The sequence below is a fragment of the Myripristis murdjan genome, chromosome 5 (assembly GCF_902150065.1).
Source record: "Myripristis murdjan chromosome 5, fMyrMur1.1, whole genome shotgun sequence".
Taxonomy (NCBI): domain Eukaryota; kingdom Metazoa; phylum Chordata; class Actinopteri; order Holocentriformes; family Holocentridae; genus Myripristis; species Myripristis murdjan.
In genome coordinates this window covers 5,297,695-5,321,817 of record NC_043984.1, presented here as the reverse complement: position 1 = coordinate 5,321,817, position 24,123 = coordinate 5,297,695, and the positions used below count along the sequence as shown (strand labels likewise).

General features: G+C 41.0%; 2 protein-coding genes across 4 annotated transcripts in view; one reads left to right on the top strand and one right to left on the bottom strand.

The window, feature by feature from the left end:
• Window positions 1–24,123, bottom strand: part of rnf123 (ring finger protein 123) — a 177,237-nt gene that overhangs the window by 65,851 nt on the left and 87,263 nt on the right. The gene's annotated exons all lie outside the window — the stretch shown is intronic.
• amigo3 (adhesion molecule with Ig-like domain 3) lies at window positions 114–24,123 on the top strand. 2 transcript variants are annotated; one of them, XM_030051081.1, is made up of 4 exons: window positions 114–1,112; window positions 1,630–1,729; window positions 1,890–3,619; window positions 23,823–24,123. In XM_030051081.1, exons 3-4 carry the CDS (start codon window positions 2,189–2,191, stop codon window positions 23,859–23,861), a joined length of 1,470 nt encoding a protein of 489 aa, XP_029906941.1. In that variant the 5' UTR covers window positions 114–1,112; window positions 1,630–1,729; window positions 1,890–2,188; the 3' UTR covers window positions 23,862–24,123. The 2 variants fall into 2 exon arrangements, with proteins under 2 accessions (XP_029906941.1, XP_029906940.1); XM_030051080.1 differs by lacking the exon at window positions 23,823–24,123 and having other exon boundaries at window positions 1,890–3,844.

Below are 24,123 nucleotides of genomic sequence, written 5' to 3'. Positions count from 1 at the left end.
TTGGTAGGGAGATGCTAAGGGAAAAGGGGGAGGAGGATTAATCCAGAGTAGAGGAGTGGAGGAGAGGAGGTGAGAGGAGGAGCTGGGAAAGCACCAGAAGCAGCGGACACAGCTCGGCTCAGCTCAGAGCACGCCATAAACAGACGGGAGACAACACTGGCGGGATACAGCTAAACCTCCCAGTGCACTCACATCTGGCATAGAGACAGATGCAGATATATCAGCACCTCAGGATATATTAGGAACACACTTTAATGCACCTGGATTTAACAGAAAGGACTAAGTAGAACTTTTTTTTTCTTTGTGTTGCAGTACAGTTTTGCTTTTCTCTTGCTTTTTTTGTGCTGGACCCTTGTGGATGAGAATGGGGAGATAAAGGATGAAGAGTGGCTCACTGGGGGGCAAATATGGCTGTCTGGGATTTTTTACAGAAGGGGATGAAAGCCTGCTCTTTTGCATGAGCCTTCTTCAAAACCACTCACCCACCACCTGCTAAAAAAAGGAACAGCTATACAAATTGGCTGAAGGAAAAAGACGAAAGCGAGACAAAGAGAGAGGGAGAGAGGAGAGATGTGTGCATTTGGCATGAGCGCTGTGTGCACAAAACAAGGGTTTCCAGCACAACTGTCTGTGTGATTGGGTGAAGTGAAGTGGACAGAGTGCTGACTTCTTTGAAAAGCTGATACGCGACTTGGGTGGTCTGTGGGCGGCAGACAGCTGGGGCCGTGATTCACGAAACCCGACTTGGCGTGAAAAGGAGAGACACTACAACTAAAGATGAGGATTCTGTCACGATAGGAGCTGAAAGAGAGGAGAAGGTGCGCTTGTGCGGAGGGGAGAGTATCTAGCTTGGCTTGCAGACGGGGAAATGACTTCCATCTGAGCCTGTTCTGTGGACGTCAGGGTGAAAACAAGCGACCTCTTGGAGTTGTTTCTCCAGCCAACAAAATGCTATTCCACTCCAACAATAACAACGCACTGATAAACAGTATGATGTAACGTACACAGGAACCAGTAATCCATCATTAACATCATCACCAACAGACTGAGAACTTATTTTATAGTTGTGGATATACAAAGGCCTTGTTATGATATTAATGGACTGTCCAGAGGTGAGGAAAAGACATAGGAAAAGACACAGTTCAGACAGCACATGAATGCTCTACACATTTCATTTTACAATGTTTTATGTGCCTGGAGTTATTAGTAGTTAGTTATTAGTTTATGTGCCTTAGTTATCTAGTAAATACAAGATGCTTTTATCACAACACCGGGACAAATTTTATAGTAAATGAACTTTAGCTGTGTTTCAATTACTAATTATGTTTTTTTTCCCCAGAAACATCCATTTATTTCCTCCACATCTTAACCACTTTCCTCTCTCATTCCTTTTTTTTTTTTATGTTACTGTCGTGGAGCAAGTAGGGATAGTAAACTGTTGAGAACTTTTGGCTGTGTTCCATCCCATTGCCCACTTACTTCCACACTACTAAGCAAAAATCCATCCTGCGTAGCAAGATGGATTGTTTGTTTACATGGGCACACATGGGCCTGTATCTCAGAAACTGTGCCTTTTTATGAAGCCAACTTTTGAGTTTTTTTCCCTCTCTCTGGCTGCTGTGTTGGCAGGTGGATGCGTACAGATGCGATCACCTCATTTACCATTAACCCGGTCAGGCAAAACAAACAATCACGCCAGAGCAGAGGCTGGGAGCAGAAATGAAACAGAGTGAGCATACATTACACTGGCATTTTGTTTGTGCTTTGTAGCTTAAATGGAACAAAGCAAATAAGGTGTTTGTCACAGGCTTGTCTTATGAATGATAACGATAAAGGGGACTGAGAGAGTAGAATTTAAACATTTATACTATCTTCTTTCTTTGTGGCAGGAAGCCTGAGCGGAAGCAGAGGAGAAAGGAACAACTTCCAGCTATAAAGGGACTACGGCAAGAAAAAGACAAAAATGAGCAAATACAGACAAAGTTTAGTTTGCATAGAGATAAAAAATTTTGTCTTAAGAAGTGAAATGAATCAGAGAGCACAACATGAAGGATATATACACATGAAAAATCTGCACTGGCTGTTCTGAAAGACAAAATAACTCAAAGAAATAAGCTGGACCACGCCAAGAGAACTATTGACAGTACACTGGCTACTGTGCCTGTGTCCAGAGCCTGGGGTTTGCAGTATGCTGTGTAATGGTGGTAACAGTGGTGGTGTCAGTTGTGTGCAGAGTGCAGTGGTACCAACAGCTACAGCAACACCATCATCATGGTGGTCTGTTGTTGTGCTGTTATTTTGTTTTGTACTCCCACAGCTGAGCCCTGCCCAGGCCAGCGTCTGCCCGCCTGGTTGCATCTGTGCCTCTGATATCCTCAGTTGCACCGCCCTGGGTCTCCAACAGGTCCCCAGGGAGATGCCCGTCTCTCCTGTCACTTTGGATCTTAGCCATAATCGGATAGTGCAATTGGAGGAGGGCAGCTTTGGAAGACTTCCTCGTTTGGAGACATTACGAGTAGCGCACAACCAGCTGACTGGGATTAAACCAGGGGCCTTCCAAAACAGCTCACTCCTAAGACACCTGGACCTGTCGTCCAATCAGCTCCATGTACTTGAGCAGCACTATTTCCTGGAGTTGTCAGGATTAGAGGAACTGTTGCTGTTCAACAACCGTATCATCCACGTGGAGAGCCAAGCACTGGCTGCGCTGGGCAGCCTCCGCAAGGCCTACCTCAGCCACAACCGTCTCACCAATTTCCCCTTCTTTTCCATCCAGGAGCACAGCCACCCTTACCTATCCATGCTGGACTTGTCCTCAAACCGCCTGCCCAAACTACCCCTGGAGGCCATATCAAACTTACCTCTGGCTGTCCAGAGTGGACTCTATCTCCACAACAACTCCCTGGTGTGTGAGTGCTCCATGTATGTGCTGCTACGTCACTGGGAGCAGAGAGGCTATGCCTCAGTGAAAGACTTCAGACAAGAGCACACATGTCTTGTCTTTGGGATGCAGGCAGGTACTGTGCGTTTCTTCCAGCAGGGCCCCCTCTTTGAAAACTGCAGCTTGACTGTGATGACTCAGCTCAGCCTGAAGGGAGAGCAAGAGAGTAATGTTCTGGTGAAGCCAGGTAAAGCGGCGCTGCTGCACTGCTTGACGAATCTCACAGGGAAGCATGTGAAATTTTTCTGGGTCTCGCCTCATCAGGAGTACGTGGTCCCCCCAGGAAACAATGGCGCATTGAAGATGTATGCCAATGGCACCTTGGAGATTGTGGCGGCAAAAGCAGAGGATTCCGGCATCTACTGGTGTATGGCTTTGGATCAACAGCTTAAGCGCAATGAGACACGACTGGTCAATGTGACGGTGGCACCATACCACGACGGCGAGCATCACGAGCCGTTCAACACTGGGTTCACCACCCTCCTGGGCTGTGTGGTGAGCTTGGTGCTGGTTCTCATGTACCTCTACCTGACACCCTGCCGCTGCCCACCATGTCGTAAGGCCCCTTCCCCGGCCACAACTACCCCAAGCCCAGGGAATGAGGCTGGGGCAGGGAGCGCTCAATCTTCCATCCTCACTCCCACCCCGCCGGCCACCACAGAGGGGCCAGGCCGCAAGGTCAGTACCAACAAGCATGTGGTCTTTCTGGAGCCTATCAAAGAGCAGCAAAATGGCAGACTCAGGGCTGGGCCAGGAACTGGGGCAGGGTATGGACATTTGGGGCCAGGTTTACTGATAGGGGCAGAGCATCCCCCAAAGCTCCACAACCAATCACAGCAGAGGGCAGGGGAGACAGACTCCATCATGTCAGTGTTCTCAGACACACCCATTATGTTGCCATAGCAATGGGACTCACAGACAGACTGGCACTGTTATCACCTCTTCCTCCTCATTCCCTCCCTCCCTCCTCTGCTTCCCGGTTACCTCCACACCACCTGCCACTGCACCCAGCACCAGACCTGAGCAAAACAGTAACTGAATACTAACCTTGACTGATAGCTTGATTCGTCTTTTCTTAGCAAAGAATGTGCCTACCTCGGAGGCTATTTAACTGCCTGACTAGATAAATCAAGTGTAACTCAAGTAGTCTGAATATTGTAAACCAAATTTAAATGTATTATTGTTTGCGCAGGTCTGCCCACTAAGCCCTACAGCCATGAACCAATGCACTGTGAAGGTGTGGGCTTTCCGACTGAAACAGGCTTACAGGGTAAGCACTGTGCTTATTGAGAGGGCAACAGAACGAGAAACACAGATACCAAGAGGGGAAAAAGCAGGCAGATAGGTGTCAGAACAAAACAACTGAAAAGAAAGAAACAATGTATGTGGGGAGCAACTGAGAATACTGCCATGGCTCTGGAAGCGAGGGAGAGATGAGGGATTAAAAAGAAGGAGTGAAAAGATAAAGGAGTGTGTGATAGACACTCAGTGGAAACCAAACTAACGGGATGGCAGGGATAAGGGAGGTGAAGGCAGTGTGTTCCTGGCCAGGCTGAGCATGGACTGCTAGTGAAATAAAGTGCACAGGGCTGTCCCTTTAAGCACGGCTTGTACCTTTAATAAACCTTTGCTACAGATGCCTTCTTGTCTTAGACAAAGAGAAAAAGAAGCGCCTCTTTGTACAGCTTTTTAGCTTTCCCTTTTTCAGAGCCAATATGTCAGTTGATTAGAGCCAAACAAAATCTGCATTGTGTAGCTCTATCAGAATGTGAAGTGTTTTAGAATAGACATGCTAGAGAAGACAAGCTTTTAGGAAGTAAAAATAGAAACAGTTTTAAAAGATACGTTTTGATTTGAAATCCCACTGCACCTTCCCTTCTTCCCAGAAGCTTGGACACTTTCATCAAGAACCTGAGCTAAAAGAGAAAATGAAAAAAAAAAAAAAAAAAAAAACTAAACTATTTATATGGCACATTTCAGTGCAAGAGAAACATTGATCGCTGGATATGGAGTATAACTGCTTGGTGAATGCATTTGGAGAAAGCAGAGCTCTGTCTAACAAGTTTGTTCTCAATGTTTATTTTTGTTTGTTTGTTTGTTTTGTTTTGTTTGTTTTTTGATCATGTCGCCAATTATTTGGAACAATATATGTGAAAATGAATGGGCGACAAAAATAAACAAAATAAAATAAAATAAATGAAACAAAAAAAAGACTTGAATCTCGCCTCTGTGTGGTGAGTATACTGCAGGACTGACAGGACAATCAGGGCACATGCACTTGTTTTCCTAATTAATGTCTCCACTGTGTTCACTGCATCTCCCCCTCCTTGCACTGTCCCTCTATCCTCTCTCCTTTCTCTTCTACTTGTCCCCCATCCTTGTCTGATCTAAGTCTTAATAAATCTCTGTGCTGGGACTATTCCAGGGGAATGTCTGCCTTGTTATTGTTACCCAGAGAGGCAAACTTATCATAGTGTATAGAAAGATAAGGAGGAGGGTGTGTGTGCATATGAACACATATCTACACAACCACTGTCTTTGCTTATAACAACCTCAACCAAGCAAACTGGGAGTAAACAAGGCACTCAGCTGCAGAGACAGCCAATGAAGAAGGCACACGTTAGACTGACACATTTCCCTGCATGCGAAAATTAATTACTGTTTAACTATCACCCAATAACACACATTCTTAAGGAAGTTCAAACTTGATTTTTCTTTCCATACTATAAAAAGATACAAGCAACGATCTGGCCAAAAATCAATGAGGCACATGAGCTTTGTCATACAATACCCATTGTTTCCCCAGCATCTGGGTAAGATCCGGTTGCAGTGGCTGCTGCAATCCTTACTTAGGACTGACACACTAGATACAAGATGGGGGTTTCTAAGATCCTACAATGGGAAAATATTTTAGAGAAGCTTGTAATTCTGCTAATAATATCACAACTAAATATAGCCATGGGTAACAGAAAATAATAATAGAAGCAAGAATAAATACCCAATTTGGAAAGAAAACATGCATAATTTATTTGATTATCTGTCAGGTGATACATCCTCTTTTGAGGCTATTAAAATATCCGGCAAGTTAAAAGAAGCCTGCCTCTCTTATGTAAACTATTTATCTAGTTTTAAAGTTGATTATACCCAAAATTTCAAACTCATTTGTAGTTTCACAAGCTTTGTAGATTTTAAACATTAAGGCTCGGCAACCACGCAACCTTTAAGTGCAGCTATGTCCTCACATTTCATCACACTGAGTAACTGTCAAAAATATCATTACATTTTGATTAATTCCAGTGTAGGAAGCCTATAATCCATATAGACAGAAACTATATTTTGTTTTTTCTTTTAAGCAAAGGCTAATTATGTGTGCCTTGAAAATGTGTTTTTGCCTCAATGTGTGTTTGGCCACTGAGAGGGTTGACGACCATTGCTGTTTTCTGAACTTTAAGAGCGGCAGCCTGATCTATTTTTGCAGAAACAGGAGTAAGTGAGATGAGAAACTGAGACAATATCTAACCCACACATAAACTGAAAAAGAAAGAGAGATAAAGAGAAGAGAGGAAATAAAAAACAGAAGAAACAGATAGGACTGAAGAGGAAAGAGGAGAGAGTAATGGAATGAGAGTAGAGAGGGGGAGAGAATTTTAATTCCAGTAAACAGAGAGGCACAAAGTGGTGGATCAGTCACACTGAATATGCTTAAAGCCATTATGACACATTAGATAATTTTCTGTCATCCAGTAAAATGCTGACAAAAAGGACAAATCCAGTGAATTGAACAGCTTAATGTGTCCTTAGTCACATCTGTATTAACACCCCCGTGTCTGTTGTCATCATTGCTATTATCACCACCACCATCTTGATCACCACCACCACCTTCACTACTATCATGACCACTTTCATCGTCATGAACCCACAGTAGCATGACTGTCGCTGGACAATGAGCTTTGTGCCAACACATTTCCAATTGTTCTTCCTGAATCTTTCCAATTGCATAGTTTTCCATACAGTGTTTAACCTTTTAAGATTCAGTTTCATATCATAACAGTAAATGAAAATGTATGTAAAATGAGACAATGCTGCATTGTTCTGCCTCATTTGAATCATCATTTCAAAGCCATATCCATTGCTGCGAAATATATACATTCATAGAAACTAAATATAGCTCCAGCCAAGCTATCCCACAAGCCATCTACTCATGAAAGCTATGAAATGTTAGCAAGGCTGCTCTTGTTTATTAGAAATGTTGTTCCTTTCTTCTTTCTTGAAACTACTTTAATTATTATGCATGTATGCAAAATTAGAGCACATTTTCACACAGCACATTCTTTTGTTGTAGTTGTTGTATAAGAGCCATATGACCCTATATATATTTGTGGGTTCTTCTTCAGTTCATTGCTAAACACTGAAAATGCCCTAAAAGCAATTACTGCTCTTAATGTACCGTAGACAGTATGGTATACTGCACAAATGCACATCTTGGCAACAAATGTCATCTATGGCATCTGTTAAATTCAACCACTGAAGGCTTTCGAAGCTGCTGTTTGTGGATCTGTGTGTATATGTGTGTGCTGTGGACCATATCAATGTATTATTTATCACTAGGGGTCAATACTGTCTTGCACGAGAAGGATGGAGTGGGAGGCCAGAGCCACGCAGCCACCATAGAGACTTCAAATAAGGTTGCTACTAATTAATATCAAGCGGCATGGAGGTGTGTGTGTGTGTGTGTGTGTGTGTGTGTTATGTGTGTGAGTGCCAAAAGGGAATGACAGGAATTGAGAGCCAGCCAGTTTAATTATGACTGTGCTGTCACTACTCATTGTTAAATTATATAACACTAGCACTGCAGTGTCACTGACCCTCTGTGTGTGTATGTGTTAGTGTGACAATATGTGTATGTTTTCTCTTGGTCAGCAAAGAGCAAATGATTTCCTAGAACTGGCAAAAGAGAAGAAGTCGACTAGCAAGCCACATGGGGGATAGCAAGAGCATTGTGCAATTTCTTCAGCTTTGGACAAAACACAAACAGGCAAACAGGCTCTTCAATTTTCTTCTAGGAAAGTGAAATGAGAAAGCTTGAGCTTGTTTTAGCTTAAAGGAGGCAAGACAGAGGTGATTCTGAAAAAGAAACAAGTGAAAGTACTTATGTCATTCTGGAGCTCCAACTAAGGCTTATTTGATACATATATAATATAATCTTGAAGTATGGTTGGGATAGAAAGGACTCAATCCCCCAACTGTGGCAGTAGCAGTGCCACACTCTGCTCAGTCACCTCACCTCATTATGTACTGAGGAGGGTTCATAGCCCTATAAAGACAACAATGCACTCAAATATTTGTACAATTTCAGAACTATAAGGCTTTTTTTTCATAAACTCAAACATTATAATGATGTATTTAGCCAACAGCAATGTGTCTATAATCTCCAGACTAGGAGAATTTATCTTGATCCTGTGATTCCATGTGTATGCGCACACGCCTTTGGGAGAGGATGGAGTGTAAAATCTAACCAGTGTGTGTAATGGGCTGTGAGCCTGAAGTAAATGAGAGTGGTCCTAATGGATTCTGTATATGTTTATTAGCTAGTCCATTCCGGGGGGAAGTGAAATGCAGGAGAGATGGAAATAGGAGGTGAAAGAGACGATAAGGCACAGACTTTATGATAGATTTAAGGAGAAAACAAAATATCAAGGCTGTAGAAGCACCTTTCCATATATTTGAGAGCAATTGTAGCCCCTCAGAACCACTGAATCTACATTTCCAGGGGATGGAGCAACAATTCATTTAAAACCTCGTAAGACCTGATTTGGAAACGCTTCATAATTCAGTGAAGGGTTTGAGCTGTCACTGTTCATACAGAATGGCTTTCAAAACCTCATCCTCCTGTCACGTTGACTAACACACATTAAAACAATTCCAAACCTCTCTCCAAAGAATAAATTCATCTAAAGGGTTTTATTTATTTAAAAGTACCACTAAAGCTCTCAGTCACATTTTTGGAAATGTGCATTTCATTTAAGGAATTAAAAAAAAAAAGAAAGAAAAAAGAAATAAGCCATATTGGCACCATTGCTGTTGTTTCATTGTCAGAACAGGAGCAGACTGATAATGGGCATTTATGTTGAAGAGACAGTAATGAAAGAGTGGCAAAAAACAAAACATTTCCAAATATGAAATTCTTCTAACCACACACACACACACACACACACATATTTATATGTATCGGCAGAGAGAGATCAAGAGAAAAAGAACGACAGAGAGGGAAGAGAGATTTGTACAAGTGTGAGACTAAACTCTTATCCTGTGTGAGAATTTAAGTGAGAGTAAGTGCTACTCTCTCTCAAGTAGACTAAACATATCTGCTTGCCAAACAGTTATGCCATCTCAGCTCCAGTAAATCTTTGCCTCAGCATCTGAAGGGAAGGCAGAATCCCTTATTATATAACAATGTTTAAATCTGGTGAAAAAAAATACTCATGCCAACACTTGCACTCTAACCAACACTATGTACAGTACTGTATCGACACACTCACACACACATACAAAAATGTACGCACACTATGGGCAAGCATGCAAACATACGGATGAATTCAAATCTACATATGCACACCCACCCACACATGCAGAAGCAGAACCATGGGCCATTCATCTCCCCTCGACGGCAGCTAATCATTCCCTGTATTACCTGTGTGCTATTATTCAAATCTACATAGCGGTCAACATCATGACGAATCATCTACCATAAATTACCATTCAAAATCACAAACCATTATTCAGATCCTATGTGAGGCCATTAAGAGGAATAGGTCATTATTCATGGGTATAACATCACACACAATCATGATGTGGAGAGAAAAGGGTGCAAAAGAAAAGTGAGAGACAGAGAAGAAGACAGAAACAAAAGAGAGACAGGGAAGTGGACTGCGCAAATCACCTTCAGCAAATACTTTTTCAGACACAAGTCATTCTACATCGTTCTGTGTGGGGAAAAAAGCACAGTGCGCTCAGTGACATAGGAAAATTACAAGCAATCCAAGACACAACATTATTATGTTGTTCTGTAGCACTCAAGTAATCCTCCTGAATCAATACAACTGGCCGATTTGGCTTTTCATGTGCGCTGTGATGATTCCTTCAATCTCTGAAGAAAACAGTGCAGGAGACGTAAAAAGGAAAACCACTCAATTTGAGAGTTCAAAAATGTTCTTCCTTAAGCCTGAGACAGTCCAAACCATTTTCAGCATAAACAACTGGCAAAGCTTCAGAGCAGAGAAGCAATTTTCTGTATCTGTGCTGTTTAATGTAGGTGATTTATATCAGCCATTAGCCACCAGGCACATGTTTGTAACTTTTAACTGGGCCTGATAAGTCCTCAGTTTTCTACCTGCAGGAAACTAACAACATTTAGGAAATCCAGTCCTGTTTGGAAAACCAATCCGTCTGGTGAAGCAGTTAAAATGGTAGGTTAATTTTAGGCTTTAGTGGGTACTGTGGCCTCAGAGCTCTAGATGGTGGCTGGACTGGTCGCCAACGGGCCTCACTTTTTTTTTTATCTTGCAACTACTTTTTTTCCTGTCAGTATAATCCCTAAAAATCAGTATTGGTCCAATAATATTTTACATTGTAATAACATTTTGCAAATACCATTTTGCAAATCAAGTGTGGGTACTAAAGATTTTGCAACATATAAATCTGCCTCAATTTTCAAATGTGAATTTTTGGTTGAAACACCAACTGTTCTGTTTCTGTGGCTGACAAAGTCATCACCATTCATAAACCACAGAACTGATAATAGGCTGGGTAAGGCAAATGTTTCCCCAGGAGCTATTTTCTGGAGGAGAGACTGTGTCACTCTGCCCAATTTCAAGTCATGAAAACACAACAGTGCTGCTGCTTTTAGCAAAACTAATGTGGACGACTTTCTTATGGTGATGGAATACTGGTGTGAAGAGAGTTTGAAGCCTCTGAAAGTTCATTTTCATATCATAGTGGAATGAATGTGGCTGGATAAAATGTAGGAAAAATGATATGAAAGTTTTAAAATATGATTGCTTGCTTTGGGAAAACATTAGTAGAAATGTGAAGTATACATTTTGTAGATATTAGGCTAAACATGCAACATCAGTGGTATGGTCCTTTAAGATTGTGGCACCAAATTGAACTGTGCATACTGCATACTGAAAGCAATATAATCAATCCTTGACAGTCACTGTAAATGTCAACAATATAACTGCTTATTTAGAAGTGAGAAAGGAGGCAGTTTACAACTTTTCACACCTGCATGCTTGGACGAAGGGAAAAATGTGTAACTTACTAACACCGGTTCACACTTTGCATCACCTCATCACAACTGCTCATTAATCTCTCCGCTGCTTTGCACGTTGTCCTGCCAGAAACCGGAGTGCTCTGTAAGCGGTGTCAAATTGCATTTTGCAAACACACCCTGTGATGTGGGAGACATCTGTGATTGTTCTGATACACACAAATCTGGGCCAAATAAATGACATTTTCTATAAAGCTTTTATCTATGCTATTCCCTCTTGTCAGATCAGAGGCTTAAAGGTCAGACTGTCTACTATGATACTGGATGACCTCAATCCAACCCAAAGTTACAAGGAAACAGGAGCCACTGCCTCTGCTTGGCACCTTGTATGAAAGATGGGCTGGGTTGAAGCTCCTGCAGAGTGAACTGGATCTGCTTCTTGCTACAGAAATAAGAAAAGCTCTAAGCAGACAGACTTGCTTCCATAACCTGAACTGCCGCAAAATAACATCGGCTAAATGCTTTGCTGATTCCCCGCGTAGGTCAATATCAAACTACAACACTCCATCTTCTTGCTCAGTATAATCAGCGGCCTGAGAGCAGCTTTCTTCCCTCCCTCCTCCTCTACCCTGCACAACAACTCCTCATCAGTGTCGGAGCTAAAAGAGTCGAGGCGCAGCGAAGCCAGCTGTGTGAAGAAAAGGATGTTCTCATTGTGCTGAGCAGCGGGAAGACCTGAGGGCAGTACAACCATAAAACATTTATAAGGTCTTCCCCTCATGCTCGGCCTCCACTTCAAAAACAAACCAATGTTTTGATCACAACTTGCGAAACAACTGTACAGTATGCAGTTGATTCATCATACAGTGAGACTATACTTGAAGAAAAAAAAAAAAACAGGCCAAACAACAGCATTTTCATTTGATCTTTTTTTTTGTATACAGGGTTTTGTTTCTTGGAGCCATATTAAAAGTGCAAAATGAATTGTAACAAAGGGGGAAAATGATTAATGCTTGTTTAGTTTGTAAACACTAGTTGTTGTAAAACTCACCAGGCACCATCAGGACATAGAGAAATCCCTCCAACACACACACACACACACGCACACGCACGCACACACACACACACACACACACACACACACACACACACCCCAGCAGTAGGCATAAGTGGCCAAATGTGCACACATGCATGTAAAGCCACAAGCCACAAAATCCTTTTTAGTTAGGGTGGATTAAATTTTAATGTGAGTCTATATTAGATACTATCAACCATGAAAGTCTCTGCTGGCCTAATATTTTCCAGCAGAGAGACCATTTCACTGGTCTAATCTCTCTCTCTTTTTCTCTCTCTCTCTCAAAATCTCATTAATAGCTGGTCATGTTGGGGTATTACTTGTAATTTCCTCTGACACGCAACTGTCCTTTAAAATAATGCACAAAATAACGCACAGAATCTACACAGACACATGCTCAGTGCCCACACATGCAGAAACACTCAAACCCACACGGAAACCTAGAGTCTAGCTTGTTTATACAAGCTAATGTTCAGTTACAGTAAACAGTGCCAGTAAAACCAGCAAGGAATATTTACTACAGTGTAAAGGATCTATGCTGCTGTCTAATGATAGTTAGACTCGATAGTAAGACTAGGCCAGCAGACAGTGGAAAAACAGTTGAGCCAGGGTTAAACTATGATTAAGTTTGGCTGGATGTTTGAACTAAGGCATCTGAAGTGTGTTTGGTTTTACTTCACAGATATCAGATAAACAGCCTCAAAAGTGGACATGTTGCTTACAAGAAAAGATAAATAAAGCAGTCCTTGTACTACTGTAATGTATTTGACTATTAGTTGGCACAAGCCTCCAGAAGATAGAGGCCAAAGCAAGTAGGAGGGGAAAGTCCAGGAGCGATTACAAGAGAGGAAGGGAGCATGAACAGAAAGATGAAAAGAGAGAATTTGGGCTCATGCTGAACTATAGTGAACAACACATTTGTGTTGGCCAGATTTAAAAAAAATTGGCAAACCTATTGACAAGAGAGAGGGGGAGAGGGAAGAAGCTGAAAATGTGGAGGGACAGGCCAGAGATCTAGCATTTTGGCCTAATGTAAGTACAAAGAATACAGCCAGTGTGTTTCTTTCTACTGCCTACTGGCTGGGAGCTTTGACAACAGCTATTAGCCCTGAAAAATTCAGGAATCTACCAAAAACAGTCACAGCTGTTTTTGGTACATCTTTTGGCAAGGGATAATGGCAAGAATGCTTCTGTTATATGGGAAAATGATGACAAGTCAAAACAGACGATGAGAGAACAGAACAGAACAAAACAGAACAAACTACAGTGGAACAGAAAAGGAGAGAATGTTAGAGAATAAAAATAAATACATTTTCTGCAGTCAAGAACAGGGAACTGTATAATGTCTGAAACAAATTGGGAATGGTTGGTGAGAAGTATCCAAAAAAAAAAAAAAAGGTTTACAAGTCTATACTTGTCAATACTTGCCCATATTTACTGGAGGAAAACATACAGTATTTCAAATAATAAAAATGTTTGACAGCGAGGGCCCTTTAAAATGACTTTAGGTGTTTTTCTGTGATTGGCCTTCAGATGTATATAGTTAGGTAGTTATGGTAGATGTATATATTTCACATGTATTTAGTCTATGATGTAATTAACAGAATAATTATGTCTATAAGAAGGCTAATGTGGCATGGCATACATCACTACTGCTAATATTTTTTTTTGCATGAAAGTTTAACATTGCTGTTTTAAATAAGCTACAACAGAAAAAATGAAGATCAATTCCATTCATTTAAAATTATTAATGGTTTCATCAATGTAAACTGTATCTACACTGGGGAGGAGAGGATAATGGAAGAGAAGAGAAAATAGGATTTTTTTTTATTATTGTTATTAAAAAAAGAGACAAGATAAGGTGAACCAAATATTAAATTACTAGTTCAGTCAGAGAGCTTGTTTTTGTGTTTGTGTCACAGCGCCTGAATACTGCATTTGTATGAAGTTAATTAAAAACTGCTATTGAAAAACGACCACTGCAGAAGTCCATTACCCACACAACAAAGATCCTGTCAAGTGCTCTGGCTTCCCTTTGCACTAATTACAATCTGCGTCTCTGAGGACTAAATAGCAAATACAGAAGAGGTGTGAGTGAAACAGGCCTCATTAAAATCAGCAGTGTAGAATGGTAACCTGTCACATGTCTGATGCTACTGTCAGAGAAACAGCCACTGCTTTGGGCCATGATACACAGGTGACGTGGCACCGAGGAGGCAGCTGCACTGAAAACCATGAACTTTCTGTGGCTTGCACCCTGTGCAGGCACATTTCTGTAACACCAGTGTTAAGGTTCAAGATGTATCTTTTAGGGTATCTTCTCTACCAGTTCAATTTCCATGTTTGATGCTGTTGCACTGATAGAGTAAGGCTCTAATGAACACATAGCTAATATCACTGATGCTCCACTGAGTAGACAGAGAGCAATTAGGCTGACACAGCACTTGCCGCCTCATTTCCTTATTAGTCCACACATCTGCCTAACAACAGGTGCCCATGAGCTCTCTGGCAACGCTACAGCTCCGTTGTAGTGATAAAAAAAAAAAAAAAAAAACTCTCCCATCTCCAAAGGTCAAGACTTTTCAAGAGCGATAAGAAAAGAGAAGCTTGCATCTTTTACCTTTGTGTAGGCTACATGGAGCCTTGGGTCATCAAACCTAATATGCATATGACTGCCATCTTTGTATTTAAGATAAAGAAATAAAGACAAAAAAAGAAAAAAAAGCCTGGGTTCACTAGGTTTTGACATGACAACAGCAAATTACAGTTAGCAGTGAGTGGCTCATATGTGAAATCTCAAAAATCCAAAGAACTTCAGTCATTTTGTAGAAGATGATGCAGATATCTTACACTCAACTAACTAACACTGGCTTGAAATATCTTCTTACTTATTTAGGTCGAGCAAACTCTCCTATTTGGAAATATTATGGGTTTTACTCAGATACCAAAGGTGACCTAAGGATATTACACAGCCTATCTAATCTATGTAAAAGACAAAGGCCATGCAGACTACTAATTTTTTTGCACGTGTGGGTTCACCACCCCTCAAAGGCTGCAAAACTGTCCCAAGATTGGACTGCTAACAACTCAGGTGCTGTTAGCCAAAACACACACAGACACACACAGACAGTGTCTGTATGTCTCTGCTTGGTGTGACACTATGACAGCAACATGTTCGGTTTAACATTATTATCTTACATTTAATATCACAGTCCAAATCATATATGTAACACAAACTACTCTTATGGAGCGCAGAGCAAAATTTGTCAAGTAGGCATATGGGAAACAGTGATGCAGGGTGTCAGATCCATGGAAAAGAGATGGCAAAATGGTTTGTAATGAAGGCTTTTAAATTGCACAGTATGGCACAGACTGGCGATTATTTAAACATTTAACCACTATAGTTTTGATATTATCACCTTAATATTGGCGTCGGAAAAAATAATTTTCAATCATGCCTACACAATCCGATTGCTAATCAGCACAAGCTTAAAGCAAACCAGGATATAGCTGGGTTTGCTGGACTACATAACTCTCCTGTAAACACTGCAGTAGCTGCTGGAATCAGACTCCAGGTTGGAATGAGGATGGATGAGCAATAGAACGGCACACAACGGAACTGGCTCTCTGGAACAAAACATTGCCATAGGAAGCAGGCAGCGTTTGCATAAGCCAAAGACCATTCCACTGACACACACATACACAGAAACACACACATACATCAGTAATCTCTCCCTGTCAATTGCTCTTGTACATATATATGCACATGAAAACAGACACACAAACGCACTGAGGACAGACCATTAGTAACCCTTCCATGCCTTTGTCTTTCATTTCCACTGCTCTGTATATATTACCATTCAGGCTCAGACCCTATTATTCACAATACCCCAAAAAAGCAGTGATGTATAAGCACTGCATAAGAGAAGCCAAAAAACAACACACAAACACTGAAAAGTAATAGAGCAGGCTGCATGCATGTGTATGAAGCTGAGTTGTTCCCTAGTCCTTCACAGCAAAGTCATATCAGTCAGTCAGCCATGTGACCCTTCACTCCCTGAAACCACAGTGTCCAGGAATCTGTGCCATGGTGTCAGCACACTTACATAGTCAACATTACGCTTCTAGGTATAGCTTTTGTGTTGCGCTGAAATTTTACTTGCATGCAATTCATGATAGCAAACTATATTATTTATTATTAAAATGTAGTGATTTTTTGTTTGTTTGTTTGTTTGTTTTTCCAAAACTTAAGTTCAGTTTTTAAACTCTCACAACCCTTAGCTTCAAAAGCCAGACAGCCATATCACAGATTAAGAGGCTGACCCAACCAGGGAGATGTGAGTGAACTGGCTCACAGGGGAAACATGTTATAGCGGAAATGGAGTGTGGTAGCATATGCTGTGTCGATGTTATTTCAGATTTTGAGGGGGCAAATGTATTTAAATAAAATTACACTGAAGGCAAAAATATCTGTTTGATCAGAAAATACTCTCAAAACTTTTCCTTTTGCAGTTGACCTAGCTACAATGGCGGTGAACAACAAAAACAAACAATAAAGTACACAAAGGGAGAGCCCCACACACATCACTGCACCTCTGTTGTTGGACCTATATAAGGCCAGGTCCATTAGCAAGTGGGTATCACTTGGTGTTACTGAAGGCGAGATATCATGGATGTTGCTAGATTTGACAGATGATGAAACACGCATTCATCTACACTGTATCATGAAAATCTGAATTGGACTGCTGTGGAAGAAGTCAAGCGACATGCTTCAAAATGTGCTAAGCTCATGGAAGAATGATATTAAGTTGTACAACTAGAAACATTTGGCTTGTTTCAGTTTCACCTAAAAAGACAGACTTTTAAAGCAGAAATTAGTTTTTCATGGCCGGATTTCGCTAAAGTTACAGGCAAACAATGTGACTACTGCCTCATCCGTATGCTATAATGTATATTACATGGGTGATATGGGATAATATAAATAATTTGATGTTTCTTCAAGAGCATTTCCCTCTTTGGCATTCCGTTGGTTGTAACTTTCCTACAATATCGCAGGGGAACTATACAGCATCTGTGCTTGTTTTGTCATCTGGCTCCAGTGGCATGTGGGCTCCAAGATTCATCTGTCCATTTCTTTGTCTGACCAGCCAACTCGACTTCAAAAATGGAGAAGCACATCTAAATGATGTCTGGTTTCCTGCCCAAATGGCTGACAGAGTAGACAAACATACCGGCAGAGCCCTGATCTATCAGTATTTAGCTGGTGGCTTGTGTTAATTGTCACCCTGGTGTATGTGTGATTCTATATTCATGCAGACTGGTCACTGTGGGTGTGAGATGAAAAAGCAGTTGCAGAAGCGGAAAATGTTTGGATGTATACAAAATCCCACCAGGCATCCATGTGTGTGAGAACCCAAGAAAATATGCGGATGGCAGAGTGTAGATAAGGGAAAAACGAAAGCAATGAGTGGAGAAGACGAAAGAAGGAAATGAAAGAACATGACTGAGGCGAGGGCAGAGCTGCCATCTAGAGATAAAATCTGGAAGACATAAAACTGCTCAGTCTGACTTGAAAATGAGCTTGACTCATAAAGCACAGATAGGCAGCCATGCAAAATTTATGCTAAGATATGTAACGGGATTTGCCCAATGGCTATCCACAAAAAGTATTTGTCAAGAGCCATGAGGAAATTTTCTAACTAAAATTACCTTTTGGATATAAAATCGATGTGAAATCACCGAACAATTCAAAATCAAAATATTCATGTGCTGATGGAATCAAAGTCTGTGGAAACATTAAACTGAGTTGCATATAAATTTCAGTCACTGACATGAAACTGTGAGACACAGACTGCAACTTTCAGATCATAAATACAACACTCATGCAGAAACAAGAGTGGTTTAGGGAAAGGGACAGTCTCTGCTTTGGTAGGTGGTAACAGGGATAAAGACTTCAGGTAAAGACTTCAGGTAATGAGTCTCTTTTTCAGGGTTGATGAACATAAGAAAAAACAGTACTTGAGACAAGATCTCCATATTCTGACTTGGGCCACAGGGCTGAAAGGCTCTGAGTTTGGGTAACGCTGGGGAGAATTATCCCATTCACATGTAGCCAATGCATGCATCTTAAGCTGATCCGAAACAGATAAAGGGCCAAGTATAAATGCATTCAAGATGCATTGGCGACTGCATGAGAAGTCTCAAGCCACCTTGGGACGAGTCCTGAGACACATTCTGGTGTAAATGGATCCGACTACACAACCCACATGTCATCTATTGTCCACATGGAATAGTGTTACGACTTGACATACAGCACTAGCACCAGCAGAAGAGAGAATTCCACTCACATGCAGAGGAAAATGGAAGAGTGGGTCCACCCTAATTGATGCCTGGCTTTCTCAATATATACACGTGTTAGGTCTTTCTGTGACGTACCCACTGATCATTCTGTCTGTTCCAAGTGCAGCAACTGGCACATGGCCTGCAAATTCAGCATTTTCACAGAGTGCCAGCTCCACCAACCATATTTGGCCCCAAAAAAAGAGTGCACCTACAGTTATCACTGGAGTGAGAGTGAGACAAGGTGCCTCCTGTCCATGAAAGTCTCTGCAAATATTAATATGACTCAGACAGTGGGCCAGGTATTGTCCCTATCTCTTCAAGCGAAAGGGAAGAAGAGGAGGAAAGAGAAACAATTAAGAAAAAGAAACTTTCAATCCTAACAAGAAACACAGCATAGATGAAATATGCCTTTAATCTGCTCCATATTACCGATGATGATTCAATGAAAGTCCAAATGCCAACGCGCACCATTTTGTGGATAAATCTCCATTATTGTGCACTTAGTCAAACAGGCCTGCTGGCTCAGACCTGACATGTTTTTTCAATAAGAGTTACTTTTCAAAAAAGGGCAACTTACTTAAAAACAAAGTTACAAGATACGTGGTTGTTTATGAACAAACAGTGGACATTATGAGACCATTATCTTTCAGTTATGGGATGACATGTCCAAAGGGCCAGCTTTTAAATTCAAAGTCTGTTAAATGAAGGTGACTTGTATTCAAATAGCCTGTGAAACACAAGACACAGGCTGGTTAAATTTCCACCCCAAGATAGAAAGCATTTTTGCATTGAGCTGCAGTAAAATTCTCTATTTGGCTCTTCCAGGCACCATTAAGAAGGAATCCCCATCTCATCCTGCCTCCCATTTTCTCTCTGTGCCTCTCTCTACTAAAATGTTTCTTATCAATCATTCATGGAACCACAGAGTAAATAAAAGCAACAAACACATGCAGCTGCATCTCTCTATCAGTTTCTCTCTCTCTCTCTTTCTCTCTCTTTCTCTCTCTCTCTGTCTCACACACAGACTAAAGAATCATTAAAAAAGTAAACAAAAACAACAAAAAGACCCACACAGAGGAAGTGCTCTGTTGGCACAGCACAATAAACGTTCGTCCTTCACTAAAATGTGAAGAAACAGTAAGATAGGAGAAAAAAAATCTGATTTAATCTGTGAAAAGGTGTTGCTCCCAACAAACGGTAGCGGAAAAAAAACTGTGTAAGCGCATATGTTTTTCTGTCTTTGTGCATGAGTGGGCAGTGACTGGCATTGCGGATACAACAGCCCTCCCACTGGGCACGTTTACATGCACACCATATTCCTGTATTATTCGGAATATCCACAATAATACGGTTGCGCACGACTCATGTAAACACGTACCGAACCCGATTAAGGTCATATTCCGGTTGGGGAAAATTCTGAAAAAGACCCCTGGTACATGCCTGTTTAAACCAGAATATTGTGCCATGTAAACACCTTAATCAGAAAATGCACCATACAGTTATGTCTGCGCATGCTCGATTCACAATGAATCCTGGGGCGTCTTTGTTGCTATGGTTACTGCAAGCGGGGAGAACAGCAGCAAGAGTCAGCATTTATGGAGTGAGGAGGAGACTGCAGTCTGCCTTCAGCTAATGAAAGACTTAAATATCATGGAGTATATCGATGGGAGAAAACAGAGAAATAGCGACAGAAGAAGAAGAAGAAGACTTCTTCCTCTGTATTTCCGGCAGACCAGATGCCTATATGCGTACTGCTGCCCCCACAGGTTCGGTATTGCATTACATAAGAGCGTGGATTGCGCCAAAACACAGGAATATTCAGAATATTCCAGTTGCCGCAGTGCATATAAACATCTTATTCAGAAAATTACCTTAACCAGAATATTGATCGGAATCAGAATATGGTGTGCATGTAAACGTAGTCTCTGAGAGAGCAGGTTAGTGGTCATGACGGACGTGTGTGTGTATGTGAGTGTGTGTGTGTGTGTGTGTGTGTGTGTGTGTGTGTGTGTGTGTCTGCATGTGTGTGCCTGTTTTCACTGTGGGATAGAGGGTAGTTTAACAACCCTCATCACAACACCTGGTGTTTCTCACGAGAGCATTTACATTTTAATGCACCTTCACACAAAGGCACTGGCTCATTGCCTCATTACCTGTGGAGAGAGAGGGAGAGTGTGTGTGTGTGTGTGTGTGTTCATAGAATCGTTCCTCTGAATTCATGGGTCCAAAATGTGTTTGTGTGTGTGTGTGTGTGTGTGTGTGTGTGTGTGTGTGTGTGTGTGTGTGTGTGTGTGTTTCTAAGGCAAAGTGGTGACGTGATGTGCTTTGATGATAGCCAATCGGGCTCCATAAATTTATACCACAGACAGCCACCACTTATAGAACTTTATAGGGGATGTTAATGTTCATCCTGTGTGTGTGTGTGTGTGTGTGTGTGTGTGTGTGTGTGTGCGCCTCCTCTCTCAGCACTGCATCCAAATACCATTGCCATTTTGTGCTACCCAAATAGAAGTTACCACACCTGTAAATTAAATCGACAGCAATGAGGAACAACAAGGAATTAAAGTAATTTACTGACATTTTAAGTAATAGCAGTCTGTTATACAACAAGCACACTATATAATACAAAAACACTTGCTCGTCCCTTTAAACGGCATGGATTTTTCTTTCTTTTCAAACAGCTAATTAGTCATGGGGGCTGGTGGATTGAGTAACTGATTAATCAAACCCGCAGGACTACAAACCTGACCTAAACACAAACCCAAAGTAATCTTAATCTTTACTGTAAGGAAAAACAAAAACAAATTTGATTCTAAAAACTATAACCTAAGCCCTAAGCCTTACTGAAGCAACCACACCAACTCCAAAGAAGTATTCAAATCCATTACACATCAGTTAAAAACCCTGTGAAAAAAAAAAAAAATGCTGCATGTTGCAGCGAATTAATTTCGCCTTTTGGGTCAAAGTTTAGCTAGATTGAATTTTGAGCTGCCACTTTGCATGACTCACCAATGCAGAGATTATGCCAGATAGACCTCTTGTATTCATCCAGTGTAAAATCTAGTAGGAAGCGTTGGTTGTTTTTTTTTTTTTTTTTTTTTTTTTTTTTTTTCCTGAAGAGCATTTGCTAAAGCCAGAGCCTTGTTTTGATCTAACATTGTGTTGAATGTTGAGAAAATACATGACTAGCTGTAAATGCTATCAGTGAAATGTTGATCCCTAGCCTAGAAATGGAGGTTGACCTTCTGGTCCCACCTTCTCCACACAAAGCATATGAGTAAATTTCACTCTGCAAAATCCGGTGTGACCGCACCATTACCCCAGACTCAACACTACAAAGGCTTCAAAGTCAAACTACCCCACCCGACCCCCCTCTGTCCTCTTCCTGTTATGTCAAAACTGGCTCCTGCAGTCAAAGTAATCAGAACCTGGGCCAAATTACTATTTAATGTCCACCAAGTTATTTTCTGTAATCACTTGGTCTTGTCTGGCACAATGGACCAAATTACATCTCCCCTCTGTGTGCAGGTTGTGCAAATTTGATATCGTACTCAGCCAGTGGCACAGGCTCAAAGTGCAGTGAATGAAATCAAGCTCAAACAGGAAATAAATTATTGAATTATGTTAATTAGTGACTGAATTAATAAGGTACCATGTGATTAAATATCACAGTTAAATTAACATGTACGCGGCAGGTTCTTGGGTTCCATCTGTGCAGTGCCTTGCAGAGCCAACTTGGTAAGTGGTTTTGTGCCAAATTCTCATGAAATCCAAATTTCATCCACAAGATGCAACAAGCATGCAGTGACACCTGAGCAGACATCGAGACACGCAGATATGAAAATATGTGGCTACGCGCACAGGCACTCACAAACACAGATGCTGATATATGTGCTTCAGCTGGTAAGTAGAGACTACATACATGTACATGTACACACGCACACACACGCGCACACACACACATCAAAATGACACATATGGCTGGACAAACTGTGAGACCCAAGCAAAGGGGAAAAAAGGGGCCATAGACATTTCTGCCTCATCATCTCGAGGGCAACTTTTAAAGTCCCCATGAAATGACCTCAATGGCTTCTGCTTCCTGTAAAACAGAGTGGGGGTAAATTCAAATTTCAACCAATAAAACCTTTACAAATCATTAACCCAACATCAACAAAACATTGTCTCTCATCTACCTTATCTTCAAATAAAATTGTGTTTCTTTCCCAATCTGATATCCTGTTGGTTTGCATTTGTGAATGAGCCTTCCCTGCACTATATGTCCCGCCCAAACTTCCTGTTTCAACAGGAAATATGTCAAATCAACAAAGTAATCCATTTCATTGGGTCTTTCAAACACTAAGTAGTTTTTTTTCTCTTTCACTCTGAAATCTAGGAGCCAATGGATGGGCTTTCATTTGTTTGTTTTATAATTTGTTTTCAATAATTTTGTGGCAATTGTCTTGTAATTTAATTTCAAATATATATTCATAACACTTTTTTGTATGTTTCTTTGTGCAATTTTCTTGTAATGAATTTATTTATTGAATTACTTTATTGGAAGTATTTTGTGTCAATTTCATGGTAATTCTGTGCAAATATATATATTTTTTTCCCCCAAATGTTGTGGTAGCTTCTTGAAACTAGTTTTACATACAAAAAAAAAAAAAAATCAAATGAATTTGTTAAGGTTTTAAAGGCTTAAAAGTTACCAGATATTTCCTTTTTATATGAAAGCTCACATGAATGATAGGAAGTCCTTTTTTTCTTATGACATCATTTGTCATTTAGTCCGTGTTGTGATATTTGTGAATGCAGCTTTAATGAGTGCATTATTCAGAATGCCAGAATGGAGCAGTGACACACATCATTCCATTTAGCGATGTTGATATCCAATCAATTGTGAGTTCTGAGATACTGTGTGTGACTAATGGATGAACATATGGACCAACTGCAGCAGATCCACAGCCCTTAACTGAACTTGTTAAGCTATACAACCAATCCAAACTAATCTGATGTCATTTGTCTTTCTATATTCTTTATCCTCAACCCTGTCTTTTTCTCTCATCTGCCTCTTTCTTAACCCTACTTCCTCCTGTCCTTCTGCCCCCTTGCCTTTCACACGCTCTTTTCCTCTTTTTTCCTCTACCATCACTATCATGTTTTCTCTAATTGTCTTGCTTTCACCTCATCCTCAGATTTACCCGTATACCTTCTACCTCCACTCCATCCCCTAGTTCCCTGTCTTTCAATAGTCCTCATTCTCCCCATTCCACTCCCTCACCATCTATAACTCCTCTACTTACTATTTATTTTTTCGATTTTCTCTCCCTCATCTTTCTTGTCTCACAAATACCCCTAACCACTGCACCGCTCCATCTGACTCAAGACATCTTTTTTTTCTCTATTTGTTCTCCCTCCATCTTCAGTGCAGTTCTCCAATCCCATGTCTTCCCTCATTCTCTCTCTCTCTCTCTCTCTCTCTCTGTCTCTCTCTCT

Coding starts and splice junctions, on each gene's coding strand:
- amigo3 (XM_030051080.1), top strand. CDS start 2,189: ATGCTGTGTAATGGTGGTAACAGTGGTGGTGTCAGTTGTGTGCAGAGT.